Source organism: Pezoporus wallicus, unplaced genomic scaffold (assembly GCF_028554395.1).
Source record: "Pezoporus wallicus isolate ANWC-B61680 ecotype Strahan unplaced genomic scaffold, APGP_CSIRO_Pwel_v1 scaffold_13428, whole genome shotgun sequence".
NCBI lineage: Eukaryota > Metazoa > Chordata > Aves > Psittaciformes > Psittacidae > Pezoporus > Pezoporus wallicus.
This window is the reverse complement of record NW_026637482.1, coordinates 1,813,368-1,839,952: the sequence shown is the minus strand read 5'-3', so window position 1 is coordinate 1,839,952 and position 26,585 is coordinate 1,813,368. Positions and strand designations below refer to the sequence as shown.

General features: G+C 49.0%; 1 protein-coding gene across 1 annotated transcript; it reads right to left on the bottom strand.

Annotated features, from left to right (window-relative positions):
• Window positions 1-26,585, bottom strand: SMAD7 (SMAD family member 7). The gene is made up of 4 exons (XM_057405685.1): window positions 25,891-26,585; window positions 25,260-25,313; window positions 20,346-20,417; window positions 1-1,943 (listed from the first exon to the last, which is right to left on the bottom strand). The coding sequence occupies exons 1-4, from the start codon at window positions 26,381-26,383 to the stop codon at window positions 1,405-1,407; spliced, it is 1,158 nt and encodes a 385-aa protein (XP_057261668.1). The 5' UTR covers window positions 26,384-26,585; the 3' UTR covers window positions 1-1,404.

Below are 26,585 nucleotides of genomic sequence, written 5' to 3'. Positions count from 1 at the left end.
TGAAGTGTACATCTTTATTTCTTAATGGAACATAAACTCCTTTAGAAAAAAACATTCATCTGGATGACAACACCCATAGAAAAGATCACCAATCTATCTCGTGTTCTTTTTTTTTTTTTAATTTGGCATGTTATTTGCATTTATATTAAAGCAAAGTGCATCTTTCTTACTTTTTCTCGTTTATACACATTGCACAATACATAAATAACGATGCTTATAAAACATCTTTATATTTACAGGTAATAATATATTTATATAACATAAAATACAATTTTTTTTTTTCTTTAATAAATCTCAGGGGGTTTTTAAGGAGTCTTTTTTTTTTTTTTTAACCTGTGTTTTAATTTCAAAGCACTGTAATGCCAAAATGCCAATGAGAATGCTCTTTTATTCATTTAAACCTTTTTATTTAGAAAAATAGCTTATGTTATGGTCTAAACATGCTCATTGAGCCAAGAACAGTGTAAAAGTATCATACTCGTGTATGAATTCAAGAAATGAAAGCACAACTTTATTTCCAGATTGGATGGTACCGGGATAACCTGATCTAGGCTGGTTACAACACACCAACTATTGTGGACACCTTTTCTTGTTTTTCTTTCTCATTTGTTTTTCATTTGTTTTGTTGGTTCAGGAGTTGTTTATTTTAGGTTTAAACTTCGGTCTCTTCACATCTCAGTTCAAATTATAAAGCATGGGTCATGCACAAAGTTTCTCCGCTCTCGTCTTCTCCCCTTTCATCAATGCATGACCACAAGTTAAAAAAACAAAGCAGTGGAAAGATGAACACAGTGACAAGACGTGAACCCAGCTACAATACAATAAAAAATCAAAAGATTGGGTAAAGACCTGGTTTTGGAAGGTTTTGCACCATCCTTCGGTGGCAACATCAGGTTAGCACCACTGGGGAAGGGGTCTCTGAATCACCATCACCAGGGCTGGCGGCGGCAAGGGGAAGGTGGTGCATAAAAAGTACAGGTATCTTGTTGTTTTATCCAAGAGAAGGAGCTGTAACATATAGGAAGTGGCTTCCAAATCTGTTGATCACATAGGTAACCCTTTCAGAGGCGTGAAATAATTACCGTATGCAATCTATCCCCAAGAACCCTTCTCTCGCCCTTCTGAGTATTGGTCATTCACACTTTTAAAAAATAGATATATTTATCAAAATACCCAAGGCAAAAAAAAAAAACCAAAAAAAAAAACCAACAAAAGAAAAAAAAAAAAAAAAAAAAAAAAAACAACCAAAAAAAAAAAGAAGTCTTTTCAGAAGCTATTTCTCAACACGGGCAGGAAGGGTAACAAACAAAACGAAACACAAAGAGTTCGCATGAAAAGCAAGCACTCAGAAGGAAACGATAGCAGCAAAGTAGAATAGATGTCATAAGCCCACTTTGTCTCGAGTCACCGGTTATTAAAGATAACCTCCAACCAGCATGGGCAACTGCTGATGAACTGTCTAGTGTAGCACTGGCCCCAGCCTTTCACAAAGCTGATCTGAACGGTAAATCCAGTCCATGGCTGCTGCGTGAACTCGTGGTCATTGGGTCTCTGCAAGGTGTACGCCTTCTCGTAGTCAAAAGCCTTTATGGAAAATCCCGGGAACACTTTGTGAACCAGCAACGTCCTGGAGTCAGGGTTGTCCAGTGTGGCCGACTTGATGAAGATGGGGTAACTGCTGCGGTTGTATACCCACACGCCGTCCACTTCCTTGGTGAGCTGGATGCCATAGCCGATCTTGCTGCGGACCTTCTGAACCAGCTGGCTTTTGTTGTCAGAGTTGAGCTGTCCGAGGCAGAAACCATTCCCCTGAGGTAGATCATAGAAGATATCCAGGGAGGGCTCTTGGACAGAGTACAGCCGACCCACACGTGTCTTCTCTTCCCAGTATGCTACCACGCACCAGTGTGAACGATCCCCCGGCTCCTGAAGTACTTGAGAATCTGCAGAACAGGAGAAAGAAGGGAAGGAAAGGAGAAATTAAGCACCAGGGGTATAATATCACCCAAAAGCAATACAACACTGGCAGGTCTTTGCCTGCCCGTGTCTTTGTGATATTCTCCATGCACATACTAACGCCCGTAGCACACCCACCATTTCCAAAAGCCTTGCGTTAAGACCACTTAACATGACCCATGTTTGGAGGATTCCTGTGCCTAGCTATGGTTGGAGCTACAGGTTCCAAATCACCAAGTCCACCTTCGGAAGTGGCTTGAGACCCACAGTGGAGCCATCCCTCACCCAAAGCATCCCCAGGACCACTTTCAGTGCCAACAGGGAGACGAGATACTCCAGCAGCTGCATCCATCAAAACCAACATCCTAAACCCCCCAATTCTCTTTCATCCACCAGACAATGGATCCACTTCCATAAATAGCTACTGTGCACAGACACCAAAACAAATGAGGTGCTGCTATGAAAAGCACACTGAAAGTCACCCCATGGGTCCAGGGGTGACAAGGATTTGCCTGCGCTAGTCCATGGGGCTCCTCTTTGCCCATAGGCAGAGCCTGGGTGATGGAGGAGATGGAGACATCAGTTGATACCCCAAGCCACAGGAAGCACCATCAGATGGTGGCATGGTGGGGACCAGGAATACTGCTCTTAATAAAAATAGCTAAAAAACATGCACAAAAACCCAGAAATACGTTCCTGTAGCCCTTCTTTCAACTCCTTTGCCTGTAGCTACCCCATGCAAGCAGCAAGGGTATGACATAGGAGGAAAAAGCAAGGAGGGGGGAGCTGAGAAACACAAAAAAGCCCCTTTTCCTAACAGAGGATCCCTAGCAGCCCGGCGCTGCGCAGTGGGTAATTCCTTCCAGCCTCAGTAGGCATGTCAAGACCTGGGAACTATTCATCTCTATAACTGCATTAAAAAAAAAAATATATATATATATATTAAAAGGAAAAAAAAAAAATCAAGCTGGGAATGCGAGTTAGTGAGCACCAAAACAATCCCCAGGACCACGGGAGCAGCTATGGGACACCAGGTCACCCAGCACCCAAAATCTCTCCCTGCATCACTTGAACAGCTCCCCCAAACCCCTCCAGCATGAGCAATGGCAGTGGAATGCTGGCTGTGCCCTGCTTTCTATAGTTTTTTGCTATTAATAAGCCCGTTTCCCCAGCGCAGGCGTCTCTTTTCTCCCGCCTCCGAGTTGTGCTTCAAGCCCTGCACTGTGCTTTTAAAAAAGGGAATAAAAAAAAAAAAAAACAAAAACCCAGCCACACACTTTTAATTTCCTCATTTCTATGCCAGCGAGGAAAATATTTCTGCAGTTGCTGGAGGCAGTGACTAAAAATGGGCCTGGCTCTGAAAGCCCCAAAAGAGGGACCCTCGCTCCTGGGTGGAACTGGGGATGGGGGTTCTGGCAGGGGGCATTCCCTGGGACAACATCCATGCCCTGGTTTGTCCTTCCAACTCCATGCCCCCCCCCCCCCTTTTTGGTGCCTCCCAAGACTTTGTTGTGGATAACAACAAATCCTGCTGAAACCTGGCACTGCGCAAGGGACCGAGGGAGGGAATGGCTCGGGTTCCCTCTACCCTAACCCAAATGGGGTGCCCCCCACCCAAGGGTGCACCCAGCAGGGCAAGAAGTACCCCCTGGATGGTGTTTCTCCACCCACCCAGAGACAGAGGAATTTGGGAAAGGGGGGAGATGCTCCTGGATCCATCCCCATTTCAACAACCCCCTCTGCTGCATCCATCCCATTGATTGCCAGTGACAGTCAGAGCTTCTTGGGCTTCGTCGTGCAGCAGTTGAGGGGATTCTGGATCAACTTGCCACTGACCCCCGCTGAAATTCCTACGGGATTCTACCAATCTGAACATAAGAGCATCCCTTCAGGATGGGGGAGACAGACTTTTTCACCTGACATTTGTGCCTGCGTTAGTGAAGACCACTTAACAAGCAGCTCATTGCTGCTTACAAAGAGTTATTTAATTGCCAGCACATTAAAAAAAAAAAAAAAACAACAAACCTAAAAAAGGAAAACTGCCTTGGCTATGAATGAACAGACCTTTATGGAGGGCTGGAAGATCATGAATGAATCCCACTAGGCTTTTCAATGACATGGGGTGACCAGACCTCAAGGACAAGTCTTAGGTAATCTGGGATATATTTTTTCCTTAAGGAACCAATGCCAGGACACAGTATAAATATGCCAGAGCCTCTTCCGCTTGCGGGCTTCGGCTGTTGACTGGATGTCTAGTCAAAAAGCCATGAGAATATAAGGGCTGAGCTCGGATAAACAGGATCAGGCCTCCCTGCTAGCCACCACCAAAGCTGCTTTTCATGGTTGCTGGGACCCCAGCAGAGCCTCCCCGCTCCCACCTGCCTCCCTAATTCTGGCATCCATGGGGAAAAGGGGTGGGAAAAGCTGATGGCATCACTCGGGCAGCAGAGGAAGGACAAAGCTGCAGGGGAAGAGGGAAAAATGATGACACTGATGCTTCCTACAGTGATGGGCATTTCTTCCCCCAAAAGGCTTTTTTTGGTGGCGATGACCATGGACCTGGGCAAATGAAGCAAACAGACGGGATTCTGCCCTAAAACACCCCACTGGGCTCATATGGTGCAACCTGGGGTCATGGCAGGGACTCATCATCCAACTCCCATCTCTGCTGGGATTTGCAGCAGCAAATACACCCAAAACCCCAGATCCCTGGAATCTGGCAGCCACATCACCCTCGTGTGTGACAGCCCAGAGAAGGCTGAAAAACGCTTTGGGATTCTTGTTTTCAGTTAAAAGCATCATTTTTATGAGCTCCTCAGAGCAAACACATCCCTTTCTAAATGCCTGGAAAACTCCCAGTGAACTGGGAGCGTTCCCATATTCCAGCAAACAATGATAATGTTTAGTGCTATAAACATCCGCGCTATTATTTCTTTATTAAGCATCCCTCCATTTGCTATCACTGGTTTATTAGTATTTTCCATGGTTTGCATTACAGCCCGCCCAGGGGCTCCACCATGCTCCCCCCAGTGTATTGTGCAAGCTTATTGTGAAAAAAAGTATGCAATAAATAAACAAATAATAAAGCGAGTCTGCCCTCAGGAATGCAGAGAATTAGCTGTATTGATCACTCATAGCCAGGTCTAGGGAGAAAAGGATCTAAAGCAGAGCACAATTCTGCTTGCAGGGGAGAAATCAAGGCATTAACTCGATACCCCAAAGGCTTTGGGTTAACATTTTTAAGGAATCTGGTGCAGATGGTTCATCACCAGGGATAGCCCAGCACAACCACACTGCTCAGTATCACACTCCCACTGGAAAACTGATCTTTTCCCCATATTTTTTACACACTCCTGCATCTTCCTAAACTGCCCCAACTTACTGCCGCATACCTCAGTGAGAAAGGAGTCCTCCCCAAAAGCACCATTCCAGCCACTTCCCAACACACCAACCAGTATGAGAGGCTGTGATGTTTCCCACCGCCTGCCTTGACCATCACAAACATCAAATCCTGCCCAAAACTCCTCAATAAAAGGCCACAGCCAGGATTTCTCTAGCTTTGAGTGTGCACATGCTGCCCACGGGCTCAGAGCTTCACCCTGCTCTGGGGAGGGAAGCTGAAAAGAATGCTATTTCCATAGGGAAATCCTGGAGGAAAGGACACGGGAGCAGTAATCAAACTAAGCTGAAGCCAAGGTGGTCCAGATGAAGGTGAGTACAGAAGATGTACACCATGCAAACACCCCAGTTTATCAGCAATGGCCCCACAATTGCTTCTCCCAAGCTGCAGCAGGAGGACTCACACCTCCCATCCCTTGGAAATGGCAGAAAAATTCTGGTGTGGCTTTTTCTCCGCAACACATGGACACTTTTAAGATGATGAAACCCTGTAATCTGTACTTTTTCCTTCCAAGTCCTGTCAGTTTTATGAGTAGTTTGGGAAGAAACCATTCTTTTTTCACTCAGGAAGAATCAAAACATTTCAGCAAAACTGATTTTTTTTTTTTAAATAAATAAAAAAATATAATACAAACAAAACCAATGCAGTTCCTGGCCAGCGTTCGGATCTCAGCCCTGTCCGAGTGCCAAGTTCATGAACGTAGAGGGGAGGTGAGCTCGGGATCTTTTGTTTTGCTTTGTTTTGTTTTGTTTTGACATAGCTAAAGGTTTTCCTGTAATCAACCGACCTCTAAAGAAAACAGCAAGTTTAGCACAGACTGAGCTATCTCACCCGCCTGGACTACTCCCATTTGATCAAGTCAAGAGCTATCTAAACTGTCACTGATAGTTCTGCGCTAATAACAACTCCCTCGCTGAAAATGGGAATACAACTGTGTTCCTGATTTTAAATACCTGTAATTGGGGTTTTCCTCAACAGTATCAGGATTAGATGCAAATTAAATTGCCCAACTGCAGAAGAGTTTCAAACTATGTGTTTATACTTTTATATACAGACAGATTTCTTTTTCTAAGAACTGTTTTCATAGAATTATAAAATCATCAAATAGTTTGTGTTGAAGGGAGCCTAAAGCCCATCCAGTTCTAACCCCCCTTCTATGGACAGGGACACCTTCCACTAGAGCAGATTGCTCAAACCATGCTCTGACCCAAAGCATACTCTTCCTAAACTTCTCACCAATCTCACCCCCTCCTCTCCCTCACTCCTCTGTGACCCCTGGGGATGGATCTCCCACCCTGACACAATATTCATGACAGTATCATCCCCCCTGAACTGTGAACAGGAGGCTCCTCAATTTCACAGAATCACAGACTGGTTCGTGTTGGAAGGGACCTTTAAAGCTAATCCAGTTCCAACCATCTGCAGTGAGCATGGACATCTCCAACCAGACCATGCTGCTCAGGTTTGTGGTACCCTCCCCTGGGTCACATGCAGAGGTGACATGGCACTCACGACCAATAACCCAAGACAAATGGGTAAAGGCAGCAGATAAATTGATGTAGACGTCCACCAAGAAATCACAGCACCAAAAGGAGGCTGGTCTTATGGACCCTGCCTAGAAGGACCAGGACCCAACACAAGCTCCTGGGGCAACAAGGAGACCTGGAGGGATGGCAAGATCCCTGCCTGGCTACCCAGGAGGCAGCTTTCTGCTGCAAAACGAGCAGAACTTATGGTCCTTCCTCCTTTATCCGTCAGCACACGTGGAGGGCATCTGTACTTAAAAAACCCTGGCTGGGCTGGTGTCAGCGCAACGTGTTGTCTGGCCAGGGCCAAGGCTCAGACCAAGCTCAGCGTGTCTCGCACCCGGTAATCTCTCTTGGCTGACCTTAAGCTGCATTTGTGAGCCCGGGACAAAGCCATGTCCTATCTTCTCCTACTCATCGAGGTGGAAGAGATGGAGACACAAACCCCCGAGCTTTTAATGGGGTTTTCTGCATGCTCTTCTTGAGGGTCCCCAGGGCAGCTCTTTGTTTTGCCCCTGGTGTCACTGGGAAGTGCTGGTTTTACAGGATCTCAGGAAAAAAGCATCCTTGAACTCCTGCTCGAGAAACCAGCAGGTATTACATGGAGGTGAGGAGAACACTGAGCATGATGTGCAACCACACAGCTCACCAAAGCAAAGAGAAATGGGCACCAAAAGGGGAAACTTTACTTCCTCTCTAGTCTCTTGAGTAATTTACAGTTGGGTGGGGGAACAAACAAAAAAAAAAAACACGAAAAATCCTCAAAAGACAGATTTCCAGGTATGCTTTGTGAAAGCAAAGAAAAAGAATCCAAATTAAAGGATATGTCCTGCTGCAGAAAAGGGTCTTTGTGCCTTTAACGGAGTTTGTGGGCAGCCTACAGACACCACCCATAGCAATGTTTGCCCCAAACCTTTTATATATCTCCATGCACACAAGGGCTAGACAGCTTCAGCCTCCTCACCCCACCTTGTTTTGATGGCTGGGATGGTTTCTGAGAGGCTAATTTAGAGGATGGTCATGAGTTAAGCCCTTGTTGTTTGCAGAGAAAATACACCCTCACCCACTGCAGGGATGCCACCGCATCCCTGCAGGCTCATGGGGTCCCTCCACTGCACCAACAACAAGAGCCCCCAAAGAGCTGGGACACTCGGTCACGTCAACACATGCTTAGGGAGCCTTTAATCTGTGGATTATTGACACGATAGACCATAACATCTCTTTAGGAGCCATTACAGCCCATCGTGTCAGTAGGTACTTATGGAGTCCTTAATCCGCGGATTGACAGGCTAGACCATAAATTTGTGTCTATGTCTAATTAGGCAGCTCTTATTACTCAACATATACAGTAGTCATTCAGGCTAAAGAGACTTAAGATTATTTATGTAATTTATTAACAAGTTGTCCACCCAATCACTTAAATGGCTTCTTGCTCCTAGCAAAGTAAGTCACCCTTGCATGAAAATAAAGGTCCACCTTAGTTTCCCTCCAAGACTTCAGTTTGCTCCAGTTTCCTAAGGGCTGGTATCCAGAAGCTGAGACGTTGCCAACAGATCTGAAACCTTGTGAGTATGATGGGAACACAGAGTAAAATTTGGCAGAAGCCATCAGGGGAAGGAGTCTGGAATTTCCTGATAGTTGTAACGAGGGGTTTAGTTCAAACTCTGCATTACTGGCAACGTATGAGCTTGGGAATGCTCTGCTCGGTCCCCTGGTGACCCTACCAAGAACTTCCATCCCCTTCACCATGGCTGGGAAACACAACTTGGTGGCACCTTGAGTCAACCTTCTCCCTGTCTGGAACCCAGCCCCGACCTATGGGGGTTAATTCAGGGACAGGACATAAAAGCCCCCCAAGAAAGGGTCCCTACAAGCTTATTGCAGATCTACAAAACCTCGAGAGTGAGCATCAGTAAGGCCAAGACTGGCCCAGGAGGGATGTCCAAGCTTGGAAAATACAGGGTGATCGATACATACATGTGAAAGAACCCCAGCTCCCCCATGTCCCAAGCATCAAAGGACAGTGAAGAAAGAACCAAAGTAAAACTGCTGAGTTCATGGAGTCCACCAAACCAGAAATTTGATTCATAAACATCCTATTAGTCACTGCTACTGTCTAATTACGGTGATTAATCAATTACCACGGCTAAAAACGACTCGGGAAGAGAAGAACCCTTTTTTTGTGCCCATTTTCTTTAAAAGCCAAGCGAGGCTGCAGCTACAAGGGGGGGTCAGGGCGGGAAATACGCAGGCACACACCAAAAATGCCTGTCTGCCTGTCTCCAGCGGTTAGAGAGGAGCCAGCTGACTCCAGTTTCCTCCGTACCAGGCTTCGGGCCTCATCAGCCATGCAAATTATAGAGTACCGTGCTGTCTGAAGGCCGAATTTCGACTGAGCTCAGAGAAAAGCCTTAGAGGAAGGGTGGGGATGAAGAAGCCAGCCAAATCCATTCATAATATTTACAGTAAATGGGCCTCTTTGCTGTTGTTTAGTATACAGTCAGTCTAATTATTTTTGAAGTTTTAATTTAAAGAGCCTTCTTTATCTGCCTCTCCTTCTGCACCCCTCAAAGGTGTGGGAAAACTTTTCCCTTGTTTCAAAAAAGCAGTAGGACAGGAATCCCTTCCCCAAGCTCCAACCCAGCTGCTGGGTGGGATGAAGGGATGCTTCAAGAGGGGAGACCCTTCCAGAGGAGTGCTGCCAACATCCACGGGGGTTTTAAGACCCCTGGCCCACCCAGACAAGCAGGTCTGTATGGAAAAAGCCCCAGAAATCCTGGTTTTGCTCCATGTGTCCCTGTTCCTGCTCTCCTGTGCTGGTGGGGATATCCTGGGAGGACCTGCTGGCTCGGGAGGTGATGCAGGATGATCCCATGTACCCTCCTCCCCTGCCTCAACAGCAGCCTGGAATAATCCTATCTTAATGACAATCAGCCAAGAGGCTCCTCCGGAAAATGCAGGAAGCCCAGGCCAGCATTCATGAGATGCTGCCATGAGACCACCAAGCGACTTGAGGCTGGTACCAGCCCCAGCTCCCGAGACAAGCAAACACCTCCATGCTTTAACCTCAGCAGCTACCAAGACACACCTCTTCTCCACCCATACCCATCCCAGCTCTCAACCAGAAACCTTCTGAGAGAGAGAAACCAGCACACAAAGGGCTCCTGACTTAACAACAATGCCAGTCAGCCCCGAGGATGAGCCTGCCAAAGTACCTCTTACGGCTCGGGTTGTGCAGGAGGCTCCCGTGACAGCATCCTGCCCACCACCTTTCCAATGGGGATAAATCACAGACAGGGATGCCAAAGACACCAGGGGCCACCAGGCCAGGCCAGTCCCTCTACACATAGACACCAAGCTCCATTTTAGAAGATGAGGACCTTAAAACGCTTTGACAATTAAAAGCAAAGCTCTGCTGTCACAAGGAGGTGGGGAGGACGCCTGGTACCCAGGGATGCCCCAGGGAGAGCAGGGATACAGCCCCCAGGAAAGCCACAGCTCTCCACTGACAGCATGTAGCTATGTGGGTTACACGTTAAAACCCTTGTAAAGACCTTAATAAAAACTGAAGCAGAGCAGTCTAGGATTTCCAAACGGATACCTAATACACAGATGTGTGCTAGGATTCCTTTTTCCCTCCCTCCTAACTGCATTCCACGCACATACACACGGCATTGCTGCCGCTCTCATTTCAATACTGAACCAAAGAAAAGCCTCTCCCCGCAGCACACTGACCTGCAATTCTCCCCAAACGCTGAAAACAGACGTAATTACGTGTGTGTGTGTGTCCCTAAAAAAGAAAGACCACCCTCACCCCCCCCCCCCCAGCTCCCTTTTCCAGAGCAGCATCCCTCACAGGGATGTAAACCCATGGAAAAAGCAGCATTGGAACAAAAGTCCTTTTCACGCTCGTCGTGCCCCGCTCTGTAACAATTATGAAAACTGTTTAGCTGGGCTGGCATTTGGAGCATTTACTGCATTCCTGCCAATAAATTCCAGTCCCGGATCTGATGGAAAAGGCTCCCCCCTGCTCCCTTTCCCCTCCCTCCCTTGCCTTCATTCCTCCTGGCTTTCTTTACAACCTAATACCCTGTCGACGCGGGGCCAGGGCCTACTTAGGGGGAAAAAAAAACACCCAGCGCCAGACTGGAGACAGCATGCAGACTGAAAAAGTTAATCATTACTTCTGTCTGCCTTCATAATCTAATCACGCCGATTCCTAAGAGCAGGCGGCGAAGCACGCTGGCGTACAGGCAGGGTCACCGCCCAGGGACGGACAGACGGACGGACAGACAGCATCAGCCCCGACCCGGGTAAGGGGCAAGGGCAAGGGATGGACGGACAGACGGCGTTCGGATGGGAGTTCACAAGCCTGGCCACGCACACACCCCTCCCCTTGCCCTCTCACTTTGCTCTGGATTAATAACGCTTAGCAATTATACAGAATATTACATTCATTAAGTAATTAACCCTCCCGGCGCTCCGGCGGAGTTGGCTCCCCCTTTCGCAGACGGAGGCCGGCAGAGGTTTGCCCCAGGCTATGAAACAGGGCAGGTCGGCAGCACCCGGATTAACAGAAGATACAAAACCCCAAAAAGCTCCTTGTGCTCATCCCACCAGCGGCAGAGCTGTGTCCCACGTGGAGACCACACCACAGCCCGGATGGCATCACCGAGACCCAGCAGCATCCTCCCGTCAGGACAAAGCCCAGGGCACTTGGGTACCACCGGGACCCAGCAACATCCTCCCACGAGGATAAAACCCAAAGGACCTGAGGCATCATCAAGAGCCAACAGCATCTTCCCATGGGGACAAAGCCCAGGGACTTTGTTTGCCAAGTCTGACGAACCCGGCTTGGCAAACCCACCGCTTGGCAAAGCCAGCACCACGCTGACTGCTCTGCAAACAAACCTCAGTGCAACATCTCAGGTGTGTCAAGGCTTTGCGCTCTTGACACCCAAGACACATTTTCCATACTTGGCTGTGACAAAGAACAGGAAAACTACGGGCCTCTACACAAGAAGATTTATGAGTTTGTTCCTTATCATGAGCTAAAAAGTCTCAGCCTGGCTTCCAAAGTAAATGAATTCATCAGTTCAAATGCAGTGATGTAACTTCAGGCTCCCAACTCCTTTTCCAAATAAAACTCCTGTTATTTGATTCCTGCTCGAAGGATGATTATATGGAGTTATTTACTCTATCCGCTCTGCCTGGGAAGGTGCAGCCAGAGCCCAGGCACAGGGTCACCGACAGCCACCCCACGTGGGCAAGCACTCCCCATCTCACGGTTTAATTTCTCTACTATTTTGCTATTTTCCCTGCTTTTCTACTCAAAAAAAAAAAAATCACCTTGCACACAACGCCCCTGTAATTACTATGGGGAGGGAGATCCCGCTCCGTGGTGATGCCTGTCAATTTTTAGCACCTATAGAATCAACCCATTGGTTTCCATCACCAAAAATCACCAAATCCAGAGTCAACTTGGTGATGAAAGGGCAAAGAATGTTTGAACTTCCAGCATATTGCCATCACCTGAGTTTCTCCAATGCAAAGCAGGCTCTTACTGATGCAGTTTTCACAGCTCTACAAACAAAATCTATTCAATCTATATTACATATAATTCTATATAGGGAGGTAATATATTCACTATATATTTAATATATTCAATATATATTATACATAATTCGAGAGAGAGAGACTATATTCACTACATAATGAATATATTTAACCTATATCTAATATAGAATTCCCTATATAGGATATATACATTATATATTGAATATAACCTATATATTATGTATAATTAGACATGTAATATAGCAAATACATTTAATACATTCCATACACATATATTTGACCTATACATATATATACAGGTTGAACACACTTTCATGGAATTTCTAACCATCCGTAGCCTCACTTATTACATACACATACAGGTACGCATTTACAACAAGGCTTAACATCCTGAGCAGTTCTGAGTTACTCACTGAATGGCAAAATTCACCCTTCCACCTGCTCAGGTATTTACAGAAAAGCCGGGAAAGCCCACAGAAGCCAGGACTTCACCCCAAAGATGGCTTTCCAAAACCCAGCACCCCACTGGGCATCTTACTTCATATCCCTGGGGAGGATGAGGAAGGACCACAGCGCTGGGTACCCACCATCACACATGGAGAAGCATCACCAGGACCTCCACAGCCACCCCACCGGCACCTTACTTCAACCCCGAGGAAGGATGAGGAAGGACCACAGAGCTACGTACCCACCATCAGCCATGGAGGAGCATCACCAGGACCTCCTGCAACCACCCCGCAGTGCTTCGGCACTGCCGGCACAACCCAACCAGGGAGTTTTTTCATGCAGCGAGGTTAAAAGGGTAGAGAAGGGCTGAGCCAGCTCTTACAGGGTGTTTTTTTTTTTTCCTCTTGCAAGTTAAAACCAAGATAATGACACTGGGTGGGGACCAATTTGAAGGGCTGAGCAGCCAAACCAAAATTAGTCTCCCGGCCAAGAGCTTCCTAGGCCTCACAGTTTGGGGAAGGAAGCTGAGAAAAGGCATGAAGGGGAAAAAAAAAGGTTCCTTGGGAAGCTGGAGCGTCGCACTCAAGCAAAGGTGACCCTGCTAGTCAAATATTTTTCAACATAATAAGAAAATCAAGCGCTGGAGCAGCCTCCCTCGGAAAAACAGAGCCCATGGGATGGGTTTTTTTTCCTCCTTTCTTCTCCTTTTCTCTCTCCTCCTCCCCCGGCACTTTCTTTCCTTTCACTAATAACTATGTTTTCTTGTAGGGTGGTTTTTTTTTTCCTCTTGGCTCTTTCCTCATAAAAGACTGATGTAATTTCCTGTCTTGTCCCAATGCTTCCTGTTAATTAACAGGGTGAAAGTTATCATCACCCATTTAAATGGCTACCCGAAAGAGGGGAGGGGAAAAAAACAAGGGGAAAACAAGAAAAGAAAGTAAAACAGAGAGGGGAGGGAAGGGCCGTCTGACAGCAAACAGCACAGCACATCCCAAGGAGCACAAAACCCTCTGGAAAAACCCTACTGGACCTGATGCCTTGAGCCCATCAGCAAAGATACAGCCCCCAACCCCAGAGTGGCACCCACAGTGGGTCCAAGCACAGGGGATGTGTGCTCCCACCCTTCCCTGGATCTGGATGGAAAACCCCTGCCAAGAAAACATCTTTTCTTGCATTAAAGAAGCTTTAAAGATTAAAAAGAAGGAAAGAAAGGGGGCGGGAGGGGGAGAGAAAAAGAGAAAAAAAGAAAAAGGGAAAAACAGAAGAAAGAGAAAAGAGAAATAAGGGGGGGAAGAAAAAAGGGTAAAAGGAATAAAGAAAGAGGTTAAAAAAGGTAACATATTAAGGAAAAAAAGAAAAAATAAACGAAAAGGTAAAAGGTAAAAAGAATGATGAAAAATAAAAACAAAAAGAGAAAAAAATAAAAATAAATAAATAAAAAATAGTAAAAAAAAGCAGAGGAGGAGGCAGCTGGCAAAACTGGCAACATCCAAGAAGGATTTTACTGAAAGAAATGAAAAACTGGGGAGGAGAGGAGGGAAAATAGTAAAGACCCCCAAAACCAAACCCAAGGGCTAATCCACAGCCACTGGGTGGAAATCCTGTGTGACACTGAGCTCCTTCCCTCCCCAAATTCAGCCCCATGCAGGATCAGGCTGCTCACTCCCCAGTGCCCTCCTGTTCCTCAACAGCAGCCCCAACACAGACATTGCCCCATAGCACCAGAGCCAAGACCACAGCCCCAACATGCCAATGGGGTGAAAACAAAGAGATATAGGCAAAAAGCAAGGGTGGTTAGAACAGAGACCGTGCCTCAGCGGTTAATAATATCCCAGTGCTGAAAATAAACTGGAAAGGAAGCTCCTTTGTGACAGTAGGCAGGCAGCCAGGCTGCGGCGTGGGTCATTCAAGCCGGCCAGGGACAGTGGTGGGGTTGGCACCCATCACACCAGAGCCCAGCCAGCACCCACCACCCAGCACATCGCCTTCCTAAAGCACCCAGTTAGCGCCGGGAGGGGCTCTGCACATCCTGTTTTCCCCTGTGCACCCTAAAATGGGGTGTATCCCACGTTAACCCAGCATCGAGGTTTACGGTCTTGGCCGCCGCGGTTAGAAATAGGCATCCCCCCATGCCGTCGGCGGGGAAATGCATGTGGTTAATGTTACTGGTTCCTCCAGTGTAAGCGATACCCGCTGGCAGACAGCAGGGATGGAAACGATGCAGCCCGCATCCCTGCCAGCCCGGGGCTGCTCCTCTACGAGTGTTTTTGTCCCATCGAGTTTTAAATGTCCCCAAAGATCAAGTTGCCGGCGCTCATCGGGATGTCTGATGAGAGCAGAGCATGGTTTGAATTGACACCCAGCTTCCAAAATTCACCTCTTTTTGTCCTCATTCCTCCCTAAAAAGCACTAGGCTGTGGGATAAAAACCTGAGTGGTCCCCATCCTGGTCCTCACTGAAGGACTCCCTAGTGGTGGGGTCTTCTACTTTTTATCATAAGCTGCTCTCAAGGCAACACTTGGTTGGGAAAACTCACCGGCACCCGGAAAAAAAACAGATTTAATGGAGCTGTATGGGGATGGATTGAAACACCCAGCATTTAATGGGAAGAGCACTCCTGCCATCAGGGCTCTTTTTAAAACCCATCCTAGAAGAGTATCTAGGAAAAGCTCTAAGGGCTCTAAAGCACTTAAAAGTAATTACGAAACAGGTCCTATCTGCTTTGGGGGGATTCTGACCGGCCAAGAGCCAGGGGGAGGATGCCCTCAGCATCCCCGCAGCAGCACAGGGGCTGTCCCAGCTGTGTCCCAGGGGGGTTCCCACAAGGCGAGATCCCCCTTAAAAGCAAAACCCAACCCACAGGGCTGAAGGAGCCGGAGCTGGTGGCCAAGCCAAGAGCCGCAGGGCTGGTGCCAAGCGCCGGCTCCCTCCTCCCTGCCGGCCAGGGTCAGATGATGTGTGAGGCGAGCCGGGAGGCTCCTAGTCTGGCAGGCAGCCTGCTTTGCTCCAGAGGCTCCAGTGCTGTCATCCTGGCGTTAACCCCTGATAACCTTGTCCTTTCCAGGACAGGATGGTGGTTTTTAGGTAAGTGCCGGGTGGGGAATCGAGTCTCCAATGAGGCTGGGAAAGAAAGGGTGCTCAGAGCGAATAAAAAAGTATTAGAAGGACGTATGCTCAAAAATAAACCAAGAATAAGTGACTTTGAGAAAAAAAAAAAAAAATCCCAAGCAATTGTTTATGCCTGGGACAAATATACAATCCTAGTTCCACAGGAAGATGTCTCAATTTCAGATTATAATAGGATGCCAATTTGTAAATAAAAGCATTTCACAGGAGGTTATAAACTCTGTATGAGAGGGAGGGGGGAATGGGAAAACACAGGCAGGACTCTGCCGGAGAAACCGTGCGGGATCCTGTTTACACGGAGCGATGGAGAGACGCTTCAGGGGCGAATAGCTCCGGATTTGGACAAGGTGCTTGTTCCCCAGCGAGCAGATACCAGCAGGGATCAAAGACATAGTGAAACATTCCCAGCCCGCCCGCAATCCTGGAATGAAATGTCATTCAGCCTAGCGGTTGCTTAAACCTGACAAGGTCTGAAGCGGAGCAGGGAGCAATGCTGATGCTTCTCCAGCCTCTGGAGGTTTTTTCCCCCATCTCTTTGGTGCACAGGAGTTGGGAGGGAGAAACTGAAGCTGCACTTGCTGCCCAAGAGTCTCATGGGGAGCCTCGGTTCAGCACCCACCAAGCATCACCATTCAGTGTTCACTGGCTCCAGAGACCATGGGGCAGTCCCAGAGTCAGGGCAAGTCAACAGGATCGGGGTGAAATATGGGTAAACTCTTGGGTTTGGTATGTTATGAATAGCCTCTATAAATAAAACCCAGTGGAGGTGGCGAGGCCGCAAGCCAGCTCATCTTGCTTTCCTTCTGTGATGGCCAGCTCTGAGTTTCTTGGAGAGCTTCACTATGCCAGCAGAACTAACACTGTTCTGCAGATCTGTCCTGCAGGAAAACCACCTTCTCAACCACTATGGGCACCCCAACCCTACGCCAGCCAACAGCCACCAATCCCACACCATACACAGGTCAAGAGGGAGATGTCCAGGGCTGGGTGAAGAGCCATGGACACCAACCCCATCAAGCACCATCAGCTCCCTTCTACCCTTGGAGCACAGTTTCTCCACGGCTCATATGGGAATTTGGCTCCCACCAATCAGATGTCACTGGGCCATGGGCTGGCCACCTCCACACTCTCCAAGCGCAGCTTTGCCTGTTTGAACGAAGAGTCATAACCAAACACATCTGCTGAGAAGCTCAAAATACAGGAAAAACCACCCTCTGTCTCTTATTTACGGGAATTATTTTTATCTCCAATGGGCTATTTCTGCTCTCTTTAACCACGTTGAAAGGATCTGGAGTAGTAATACCTGAGCACAACCATGTCGGTGGAAGACACCATGAGCTAGGAGTCCTGACCTACCCACAGAGTGACCACTGACAAAAATAAGCACGTAAGAAAACAAATAAAGGCAAGAATATGGAAGTGAGAGGCAGTGCCTTGGAGAACAAGGGGCGAGGGGTACATGAGCCAGAGAATGGGATGGCAGGGGAAGAGACAGCACAGGTGGCATGAGAAGAGGACACCAGCATGGCATAAAGGACTAATCAATTGCATTCCTGGCCCAGGAGGGAAAAAAGTAAGCACAGGCAGGGAAAGAGCAGCTCAGTTATCGAAGGGGGAAACACTCCCCATACATCACCCTCAATCACACTGCTCCCCCTCCCACATCCTCCAGTGCCTCTGGTATCCATCAATGAAACTGCCTTCAGCTTCCGTAAAGAGACTGCAATCCCCGCAGTGGCTGGCCCTGAGACTCCTCATCATCAAAGGATCCTCAAGGGAAGCTGCAAGGGCTCCCTTTTTTCATGCTTCTCTTGCCATCATCCTCTCCACCCCCCATAAAGTTTTCCTGCCAGTGGCTGTGAACCCCAGGCTGGCCCCATTCCCAAACTGTTGGTGCTGAGAGCCACCTGCCCCACTACATCCTGCCCTTCCAGCATCAAGACTTTAGGGCAGGTCTACTCACTTTGAACACTGCTATTACATCAGCATCCATTGCTCATCAATGGTGGCCAAAGCCTATGGTGCTATGGGCACCTACCACCACCATTCACCATGACATCTTCTGCCTCAGCCCCCTGCTCGTTTCCAAACCTACCAAAACCAGTGTGGTTTTGCCTTTCCTAAAGCCATCTTTCCATCAAAGAGCTGCAAATCCCACATGTACAGCCCTGGTCTAGAGGGGATGCTGGATACTCCACCCAGCATCACCATTTCCCACCTGCCCTAATGTAGATAAAACCAAGCCAAAGTGCTCCTCATGTACCCTGCCAATAACTTGTTAAAGCCCTCTTCAAATGCACTCTTCTGCTAACTAAAATATGCAGGAGGCGGGTAGAAAAAAGGAGGAGAAAGTGAGCTTTGGAGGATTGCTGCAAAGTGCGTTTATTTTCCTTTCTCGACTGGGTCTCTCCAGTTGGGAATTTTCAGCGCTGCACTTCTGCGCGCGGAAGGGAGATGCCAGTAAATCAGAGCAAATTCAAAACAAATGCTCTTTCATGTGGAGGCATTCGGCTTTGTTTCAGGGCTTGGGTAGCTAACCGTATCCCTTCATGAGTCAACTCTCCTATCAGCTCCTCATTAAACTAAATGGCTACAATTACATTTGGGGAGGAAAAAAGAGCGGTTAATGATCGTAAAAGGTTCTGTTTCCAGGCTTTGGTGGGGGGGAAACCTTTGATAAGGAAGACAAAAACCCAATTTGATCCAATGAAATAACAGAAGTATAATAAAATAAGTTTAAAAAAAAGCATTTCCAGGGGAAAATGTGCTTTCTTTTGGGGAGGAGGCTCTATCAAGGAGCTGGGGGTCCCCTTCCCGCAGCCCTTTGGGAGGCACCAGGAACGAGCCGTGTTATTTCCTGCAGCCCAAGCCCCCACCTCCCGCCTTCCCTTCGGGAGCAGAGCAGCCAGACGAGATGTTATCAATAGGCTGAACCTTACAGAAAGCCCCCTTTTAAAAGCGAGTACTTCCTCTGCTTATTTCATGTGGTATCCTGTGGAACTGAACTCTCTCCTCCCCTCTGCAACGGGTGTATTTCAGGAGGAAAAAGGAAAAAAAAAAAAAGGATCTAACAACATCCTTATTGTGTTGTTTTGCTTCTTGTCTTTTTTCTTTTTACAGTCTTTTTTTTTTTTCCTTCCCTAAAGCTATGGGCTCCAATAGCAACGAAATAAAGAAAACCCCAAAAGTATTCTGCACTAAAAAAAATCAAAACAGCGACAAGTTTCTCTGTTCCCTCTCCCCCTCTGATTAATTCTCATTAGGGCCTTTGAACAAACAATATGCTCCCCTCTCAAATAACAGACAGGGTATATATTACACCCAAAGAAAAACAAACAAGGCTCACTTAAAGACATCCACACCAAACGCAGTTCCTGGAGAGAGGCAGGGGCAGATGCACACGCGCGTGCGGCCGCCGCCGACCTATTTCTGAAATTCCAGTTTCAGGGCAATGAATAAATCATAAATCAGGGAGACATTCCCACAAAGGGAACACCTTCAATCATCTGCAAGTACATGCAGGTACACGGTTTCAGACACTTTAATCCTGGTAGAGACAGAGCCCAGCCACAGAGTTGGCCAGTCTGGGGTGAAAGATGAGGTGCTGGAGACATCACACCTTGGAAAAGGTGTTAGGAGTTGGACTAGATGGCCTCTAAAGATCCTTTCCAATTAAATTAACAGCTCAAGAAGGGTGGGGAATGAACCCCATTCCATTATGGCACCTAGAGGCCAAAGGATATGGCAAATGGGATAATGAGGGAAATCACAGGGTATCTCAAGTTGGAAGGGACCCTTGAGATCACTTAGTCCAACTCCCCCTGCAACATCCCCTAGGAAAATGGGGTCACCTTTTCTCCCCAGGCACCACGATCCTCACATATTGGATCTGGGATGCTGGTTACGCTACCAACAGCAAAGCCCAAGCACAGCTCTTGTCCCAGAGACAAGAGATGCCACCAGCAAGTCAAGGAGAGCTCGACGCCAAATCCTTCTGTAAGGCATGACCGCACCTGCTCTGATAATGAATGCATCCAAACAAATGGGTGGCCAACATCACTCACCCCAAGTCCAAAAGCTAATGGAGCGCAAGGCTGAAATTCAAAGGAAATACGGGGTTTTGGGGACAGAGCCCAGATCTCCTCTGCATGAGGCACATGGCTGCTACTGAAACAAAACCCAATTTCCCCTTTGAGCATGCCTTGCTCAATGATGCACATCCCCAGAGCTCTCCAACATCCCTTTTTCTTTCCTCAGGACCCCTGGTCAACACAACCCACGGTCAAAATCAAGTGCAACAAGAGATGTCTTACCTGAAGGCCCCGCAGGGGCTAGGCAATTAGCTCCCCCTGTTTCAGTGGAGGAAGGCACAGAGTCTGGACAATCTGCGGGAGCAGAGGAGAAGACAAAAACCCATCAGCAAGTATACAGGCGGTTCTGTGCAGGCTCCCAGCATCGCCGCGAGCAGAACACACATTCCAAAGGGTTTAGCAGGAAGCGATTACTAATTGTCCGCGCAGAGACGGTAGTTCATCAAGGAGCATCCACCCTAACTCGCTGCCTCAATCAAGGCTGCGCGTTGCGCTTCATCACCAGCCAACGCTGATTATAGACCGGCAGAAATTACAGACTGGCTGCCACCTCTCTGGCCCAGTCACTGGGTAATGAGATCAGGGCTGCTGTCGTTCTGATGCAAGCAAGCTCCCAAAAACGCTTAAATCGTGGCTTTGCGCACCCGATTTAGGCAACACCTGTAACTCACCGAAATGGGAACCGAAAGGGAAACGTCTCATCGCCGCCCTATCTGCGGCAAACGGTCTCTGTTTTGAGTTCCCCCGCTCGGTTTCGGTCACCACCATCTGGTGGCAGATCTGACACCCCACTGTCACCTCCCGGGGCAGGTGGGCAACTGGGGTTACTCCTCCATGCACCACCAAGGGGAAAGGGCAGGGTTAGATGTGGTGCCCCATTAGAGGTGTTCAAGCTCAAGGTCTGGAGCTTCCCACCCCAAGCCTGCTCCCCCAGGTGACAACAGCCAGAAGCCAACACTGATCCCCTGGTCCTAAAGGCAAACTGAATCCAGGACAGGGTTTCATCAGATCTGGGCTCCTTAACGACATCGTGGTGTTTGTGGCTCTATCTCAAAGCAAGGGCCACCACCAGGAGAGCAAGGATAGCCCACCAGGAGAGCAAGGATAGTCTACCAGGAGAGCAAAGATAGTTTTCTCCCTACTGGTAAAAGTAAGTTTTCCCAGATCTCACCCCTGAAATCCAAGTGAATAAGAAATTCCTGTCTGTGTAACCTTGTTTTATCAGAGTAAAGTAGAAGCCCTAACAGGAATATACAGTTTAACAGGATATACTTAATCAAACCGAAAACAATAGGGGAGACAGGAAATGGACTTACTTGTGAAATGCTGTATATGATACACTCTCTAAATGCCTTGTCGTTCTTTCTACACTTTAAAGAAATATGTTTTTTCTTTTTTTTTAACCCTTTCTAGTCCATACAGAAGATTCCCCCAGCCCCTTTCCCAAGATGCCTTCAACTGCTTGGGATACAGAAGCTTTCTGAATACAGACTGGACCACCCTGCCCTGCACTGGGCTCCCTCTGCCCCCAGTTACAGCTCCATGATGAGTCCCTGCAGGATAAAGGACATAATTTGTGCTTTTCTGTGTGGTCTTGCTCTAAGGATCATAAGTGACCACGTCCTCTGCTAGCACATGGGACAGGATAGCAGGAGAGAATCCTATCCTGACGTTAAATGCATAACCTTAGCAATGGGGTGAGGTGGTTTCATGACTTCTTTAGAGCTGTCAGGTCCCTTCCTATGTCCCATTACCCAATAGCCAGTCCCCTTCAGTAACTAATTACCCTCCAAAGTCTCCTTATAGGACACAGAGCTGTCACAGCATCAGAGGTTCACCCAAGCCTACTTCATGGGACTCCCCTCCCAAAACTGCCTTCCTGCAATATAAAACCATCATGGAGACATTCCTGGTGGCCACCAGCCTGACCCTGCAAGGTGCTGAATAGTTCCTAGAAGCTGCCAAACCTCCAGCTCCCCTGAAAGTCAATGCCAGAGGAGGGCATTCAGCTTTACATCCACATCTCAGTGGGTTTCCTGCACTCTCACGCTCCAGCACCACCCTGCCAACCAGGAGCATGAAGGACACAAGCTATCGCAGCCCCTTGCCCCACCTAATGATGGGTCAGGATATCTGCTTGAATTATTTGGAGACACTCCTATGCGTCTCACTTCCAACACGGCTGCAAGCAGCAGCTTCTGCAGGGACACTAGGGATGCTGAGCATCCACATGCCTCCAGAACGACAAGGTGAGCCTGCCCCATGCAAGCCACCAGCACACATCCCTGCAAACATCCTGTGTAAGGAAGAGGGAATGTCCTCTCCTTGATAAATGATCAAGGCAGCCAGCCTGGACCTACAACCTTCCTGCAGGTAACCCAGCTGCCAAGGGCAGATCTTTCTGCTCTATGGCAAGCACACACATACTACACCTGTCCCATCAACACAGACTCTGCCTGCAGCAGACCCTTAGCTCCCTGTGCACCATCCCTGCTTTCCCCCAGCCAGCCACACAGCCTGCCTCAGCCTCCCTCACCTCCAAAACCAAACATAATCCACATCATAGTGTTTTAAACTAAAAGAAGGGAGATTTAGATTAGACAGAAGGGAGAATTTTTTTATCATGAGGGTGCTGAGGCACTGGCACAGGGTGCCCAGAGAAGCTGTGGCTACCCCATCCCGGGCAGTGTTCAAGGCCAGGTTGGACACAGGGGCTTAGAGCAAGCTGCTCCAGTAAAAGGTGTCCCTGCCCACGGCAGGGGGTTGAATGTGGATGGGCTTTAAGGTCCCTTCCACCCAAACCATTTGATGGTTCTATAACCATAAGCACTAACAACCACTGCCAGGGCCCGTATCGGTCCAGGTATTCCTGTCTGTCTGTCCATATGAAGCACTTACAAGATGCAGCACTAAATGTTTAAATATTATTATGACCCCATCACACTTGATGGAAAAGCAGAAGTTTCCTGCTTGATGCACACTCCCATCTCCACTGGCAGATGCAGCTGCCCAAGTCTAAATGGAGGGACCATTCCCAAACCAGTTCCCAAGGGGAGAAGATGGCTCATGTGCATCAGCCAGGTAAAAGGCTTTACTCCTCACCACTGTCATCTACTGTCCCTCTCTCAATCCTCAACCTATGGCTGGGAAACTGCCGCAGGAGATGGCACTGATGCCGGGATGGGAAACCTCCGCAGAGGAAACACTGAGAAACCCTGAGCTTGCAAAACCCACCTGCAACAACAGACTTCCAGGCTCCGCTTGTGCCTGTCGCTGCCCTGTTAGCCAGAGTTCAACTGCCAAATGGGTTTTTCTTTCAAAAAGGGAAAAAAAGGAGGACTTTTGGTGAGTAACCCAGTTGTTTCTGCGTTTCCGATGGGCAGCGTTAATCACTTCCTATTGGCCGATAGGAATAACTTTTCCTTTCGAAATGGCACATTCATGTTCTGCGGCTTTTCTGTTTACACACATTTTGCTACCTTATGTCAACACTTGCTAATGAATAAATATATCACTCGGCTAACTGAAAATGAGGTCCTGGCAGAGGCAGATTGGATGTTTAAACCCTGCTAATAGATTTACCCTAAGATCTTCACAGAAAACCAAAGGCAAGCTTTAACCCTTCTCTCCTGCAGCTCCGAAGCCCCTGGCATCCCATGCCAGCATCACTGCTGGGTAGAGAGGCAGGCAACAGAGGCAGAAATACACACTTTTAGGGTAGAGCTGCACAGATGCAGTCAGAATTACGCCAATTTCACCCAAACCCACAAACCTTCATGACCCAGCAGACTCTCAAGAGTCTGTTACAGAACAATCCTCCCACATCCCAGCATGTGCTCGGGATGTCAAACCTAATCCCAGTATTCTTGTTTCATGCATCAGCCTTTATCTCTTGTTTCTTTCACACCGAAGCAAAACATTACCAGCTTTGCAGCCCAGCTATCTGTTCAACAGCTCTCCTTATTGCCACAAGCCATAAAAAGACTTGTTAGTCTTTCTTAAAGAGTCTGCAGACTGAGGGAAACAACAGCCCAGTCTCCAAGGGGGGAAGGCTGGGACCCCATAACGGTGCCCTGTGTGTCTGGAGCAACTTCCAGTTTGGGGTTTCTTTTAATCCCGAGCAAGTGAAGAGCAGCAATTTTACAGAAACTGCTCTTTTGGTCAAAAAAAAAACACAAAACAAACCCAACAAACACCAAAACAAACAAATGACCTGACACTGCTCTTCAGAAACACATCTATCCCTGCCTCCCTGCCGCGCCGTGCCCCTCCTGCCTGCTGCGACCAAGGGACACGACCACAGAGACCACCGTGCTCCAGCCAACGCTCCACATCCACTAATCCTGCTTTGGGAGCCGGGAGCTGCTCCTCCCCGCGCTCCCTCCCTCCCCGTTTCCGATTTTTCCCACCTCTCCTCCTTCTCCCAGCCTGATTTATCTCGCAGCCGGCAAGCTCGCTGCCAACCAGGAGTTTATGCAGACAACCGCAAAAGAGCTGGTGCCAGCCTCAAATGGGCTTCTCCCCTGGCACCCTGACATTCAATTACAAGCAACAGGCATGCAGAGTGCTGCTAAAAAAAGGTGAAACAGGTAAAATAAGTAACTTTTCAACCCCTTTTCCCAGTTTTTCTTTCCAACCTGGCAAGGCGGAGTTAGGCTCCTTTAAAACACAGGAGGATTTCTACCAACACCCTGGGATTCCCAGCCAGCAGGGAGATGCGGCGCTGGATCCCAACCTAAATCCCCACACATTCACCCAGGGGTGCGGGAGCGCCGCGGTTTACAAGTGGGTTTACAAGTGGGTTTTCCTGGCTTTCGGAGTGGCTCCAGCAGCAAAGGGAGGCCTGCGCTGCACTGCAATCCCTCCTGGAGTTTCCTGCCAGAGTTCTAAAACCCGACTTTGTGCACAGGATGCCTCAGATATATCAGATGTTAATTCTTATAGGGATATCAGGGGGGGCACAGAAGCGCAAAAGCCAGCCCAATAGCAAAATGCATCACAGCATGACAAAGGCAGGAGATGGGCTCCCCAGAGAAAGAGACTGAGAAATGGGCTGGGAAAGCGTCCGGGTCCTCCCCTCCCAAGCACCTTTTATTTTGCTTTTTATTTGTAGTCTCATTGAAAAAGTCCACTTACCAGTTGGTTTGAGAAAATCCATTGGATATCTGGAGTAGGGTGGAGGGGGAGACTCTGGAATTAGAAAAGTACAGAGAAAATAAAGGCAGAGCCATGAGAAAGGAAAAGAAAAAAAAAAAGAGAGAAAAAAGATAGGAACTTATGATAACAGTGGCATTCTTTTAGCAAAACTGTTTGTCTTAGCTCTGGGGGTTGGAGGCAGGGCAGCGAGGCGGTGATTGCCTTGATATTTAGCTGTCAGATAAACAAAAGGGGCCGTCTGGCGCCAGTCTCGCTGCTATCTGCCGCTCGGGCTGTCTGATCGGGGCCTCCTTGGCTCGGCGGAGCCACGGCCGCCCGCCCGCGCCAGGCGCCCCTAATCCCCCGGCACCGAGCGGGGACGGCGGGGAGGCAGCGCCGGGACGGGGCGGCGAGGGGGGTAGGGGGGCTAATCGCCCACCCCCCCGAATTAATAATAGCAATTAAACCATATAAACCACGGGGTTTGAGGGGTTGTTTTTTTTTGGGGGGGGGGTGGGAAAATCGTAAAGAGTTTGGTGGGGAGGGGGATGAGAGGGGCTGCACCCGTCGCACACATCGGACCCCCCCCTGCGCACACACCCGAGCACACACACGCACCCCGCAGCCCTACCTAGCTCGCAGAGCCGGCTGAGGTGGTACGGGTTGCAGCAGACGAGCTCGGCGTGAGCCTTGCCGTAGGATTCACAGCAACATAACCGCTTCACTTCGGAGCAGTGCCGGAGGTCTGGCCAGCGGAACACCTTGCAGAGCAGCACCGGCAGCGGGTACGAGTGCTGGCCCAGCCGGGAGTCGGCCTTGGCGGGCAGCTGCAGGCAGGGGGTCCGCGCCCCGCCGCGGGACTCGACGGCGTGCAGCAGCCCCTCCAGCTGCCGCTCCTTCAGCCGCTTCAGCACGGTGTGGGTCAGCGCCTTCAGTTCCGATTCCGCGCCCGCGGACGCCCCGCAGCCGCGGCCAGCCTTGCCCGGGCAGCACCCGCGCCCCTCGCCGCAGGCATGCGCCCGGGCCTCGGCCGCCGCCGCCTCCTCCTCCTCCTCCTCCTCACCGCCGGGCGCACGGCTCCGCCAGAGCCGCCGAACAAGCACCGAGCGTTTGGTCCTGAACATGCGGGACGAGAGGAGGGGCCCCCGGCTACAAAACGGGCATATCGTCCGCCGCGCATGAAGGGGCCGGGAACCAGTGCGCGGCGGCGGGCAGCGGCGGCCGGCGGTGGCGGAGGACCCGAGACGGGCTGTGGCATGCGCCAGTCTCCGCGCTGCGGCCGCGGGTCCCGCCGCCTCGGGCGGGGGGCTGCACCGGCCCGCGCCT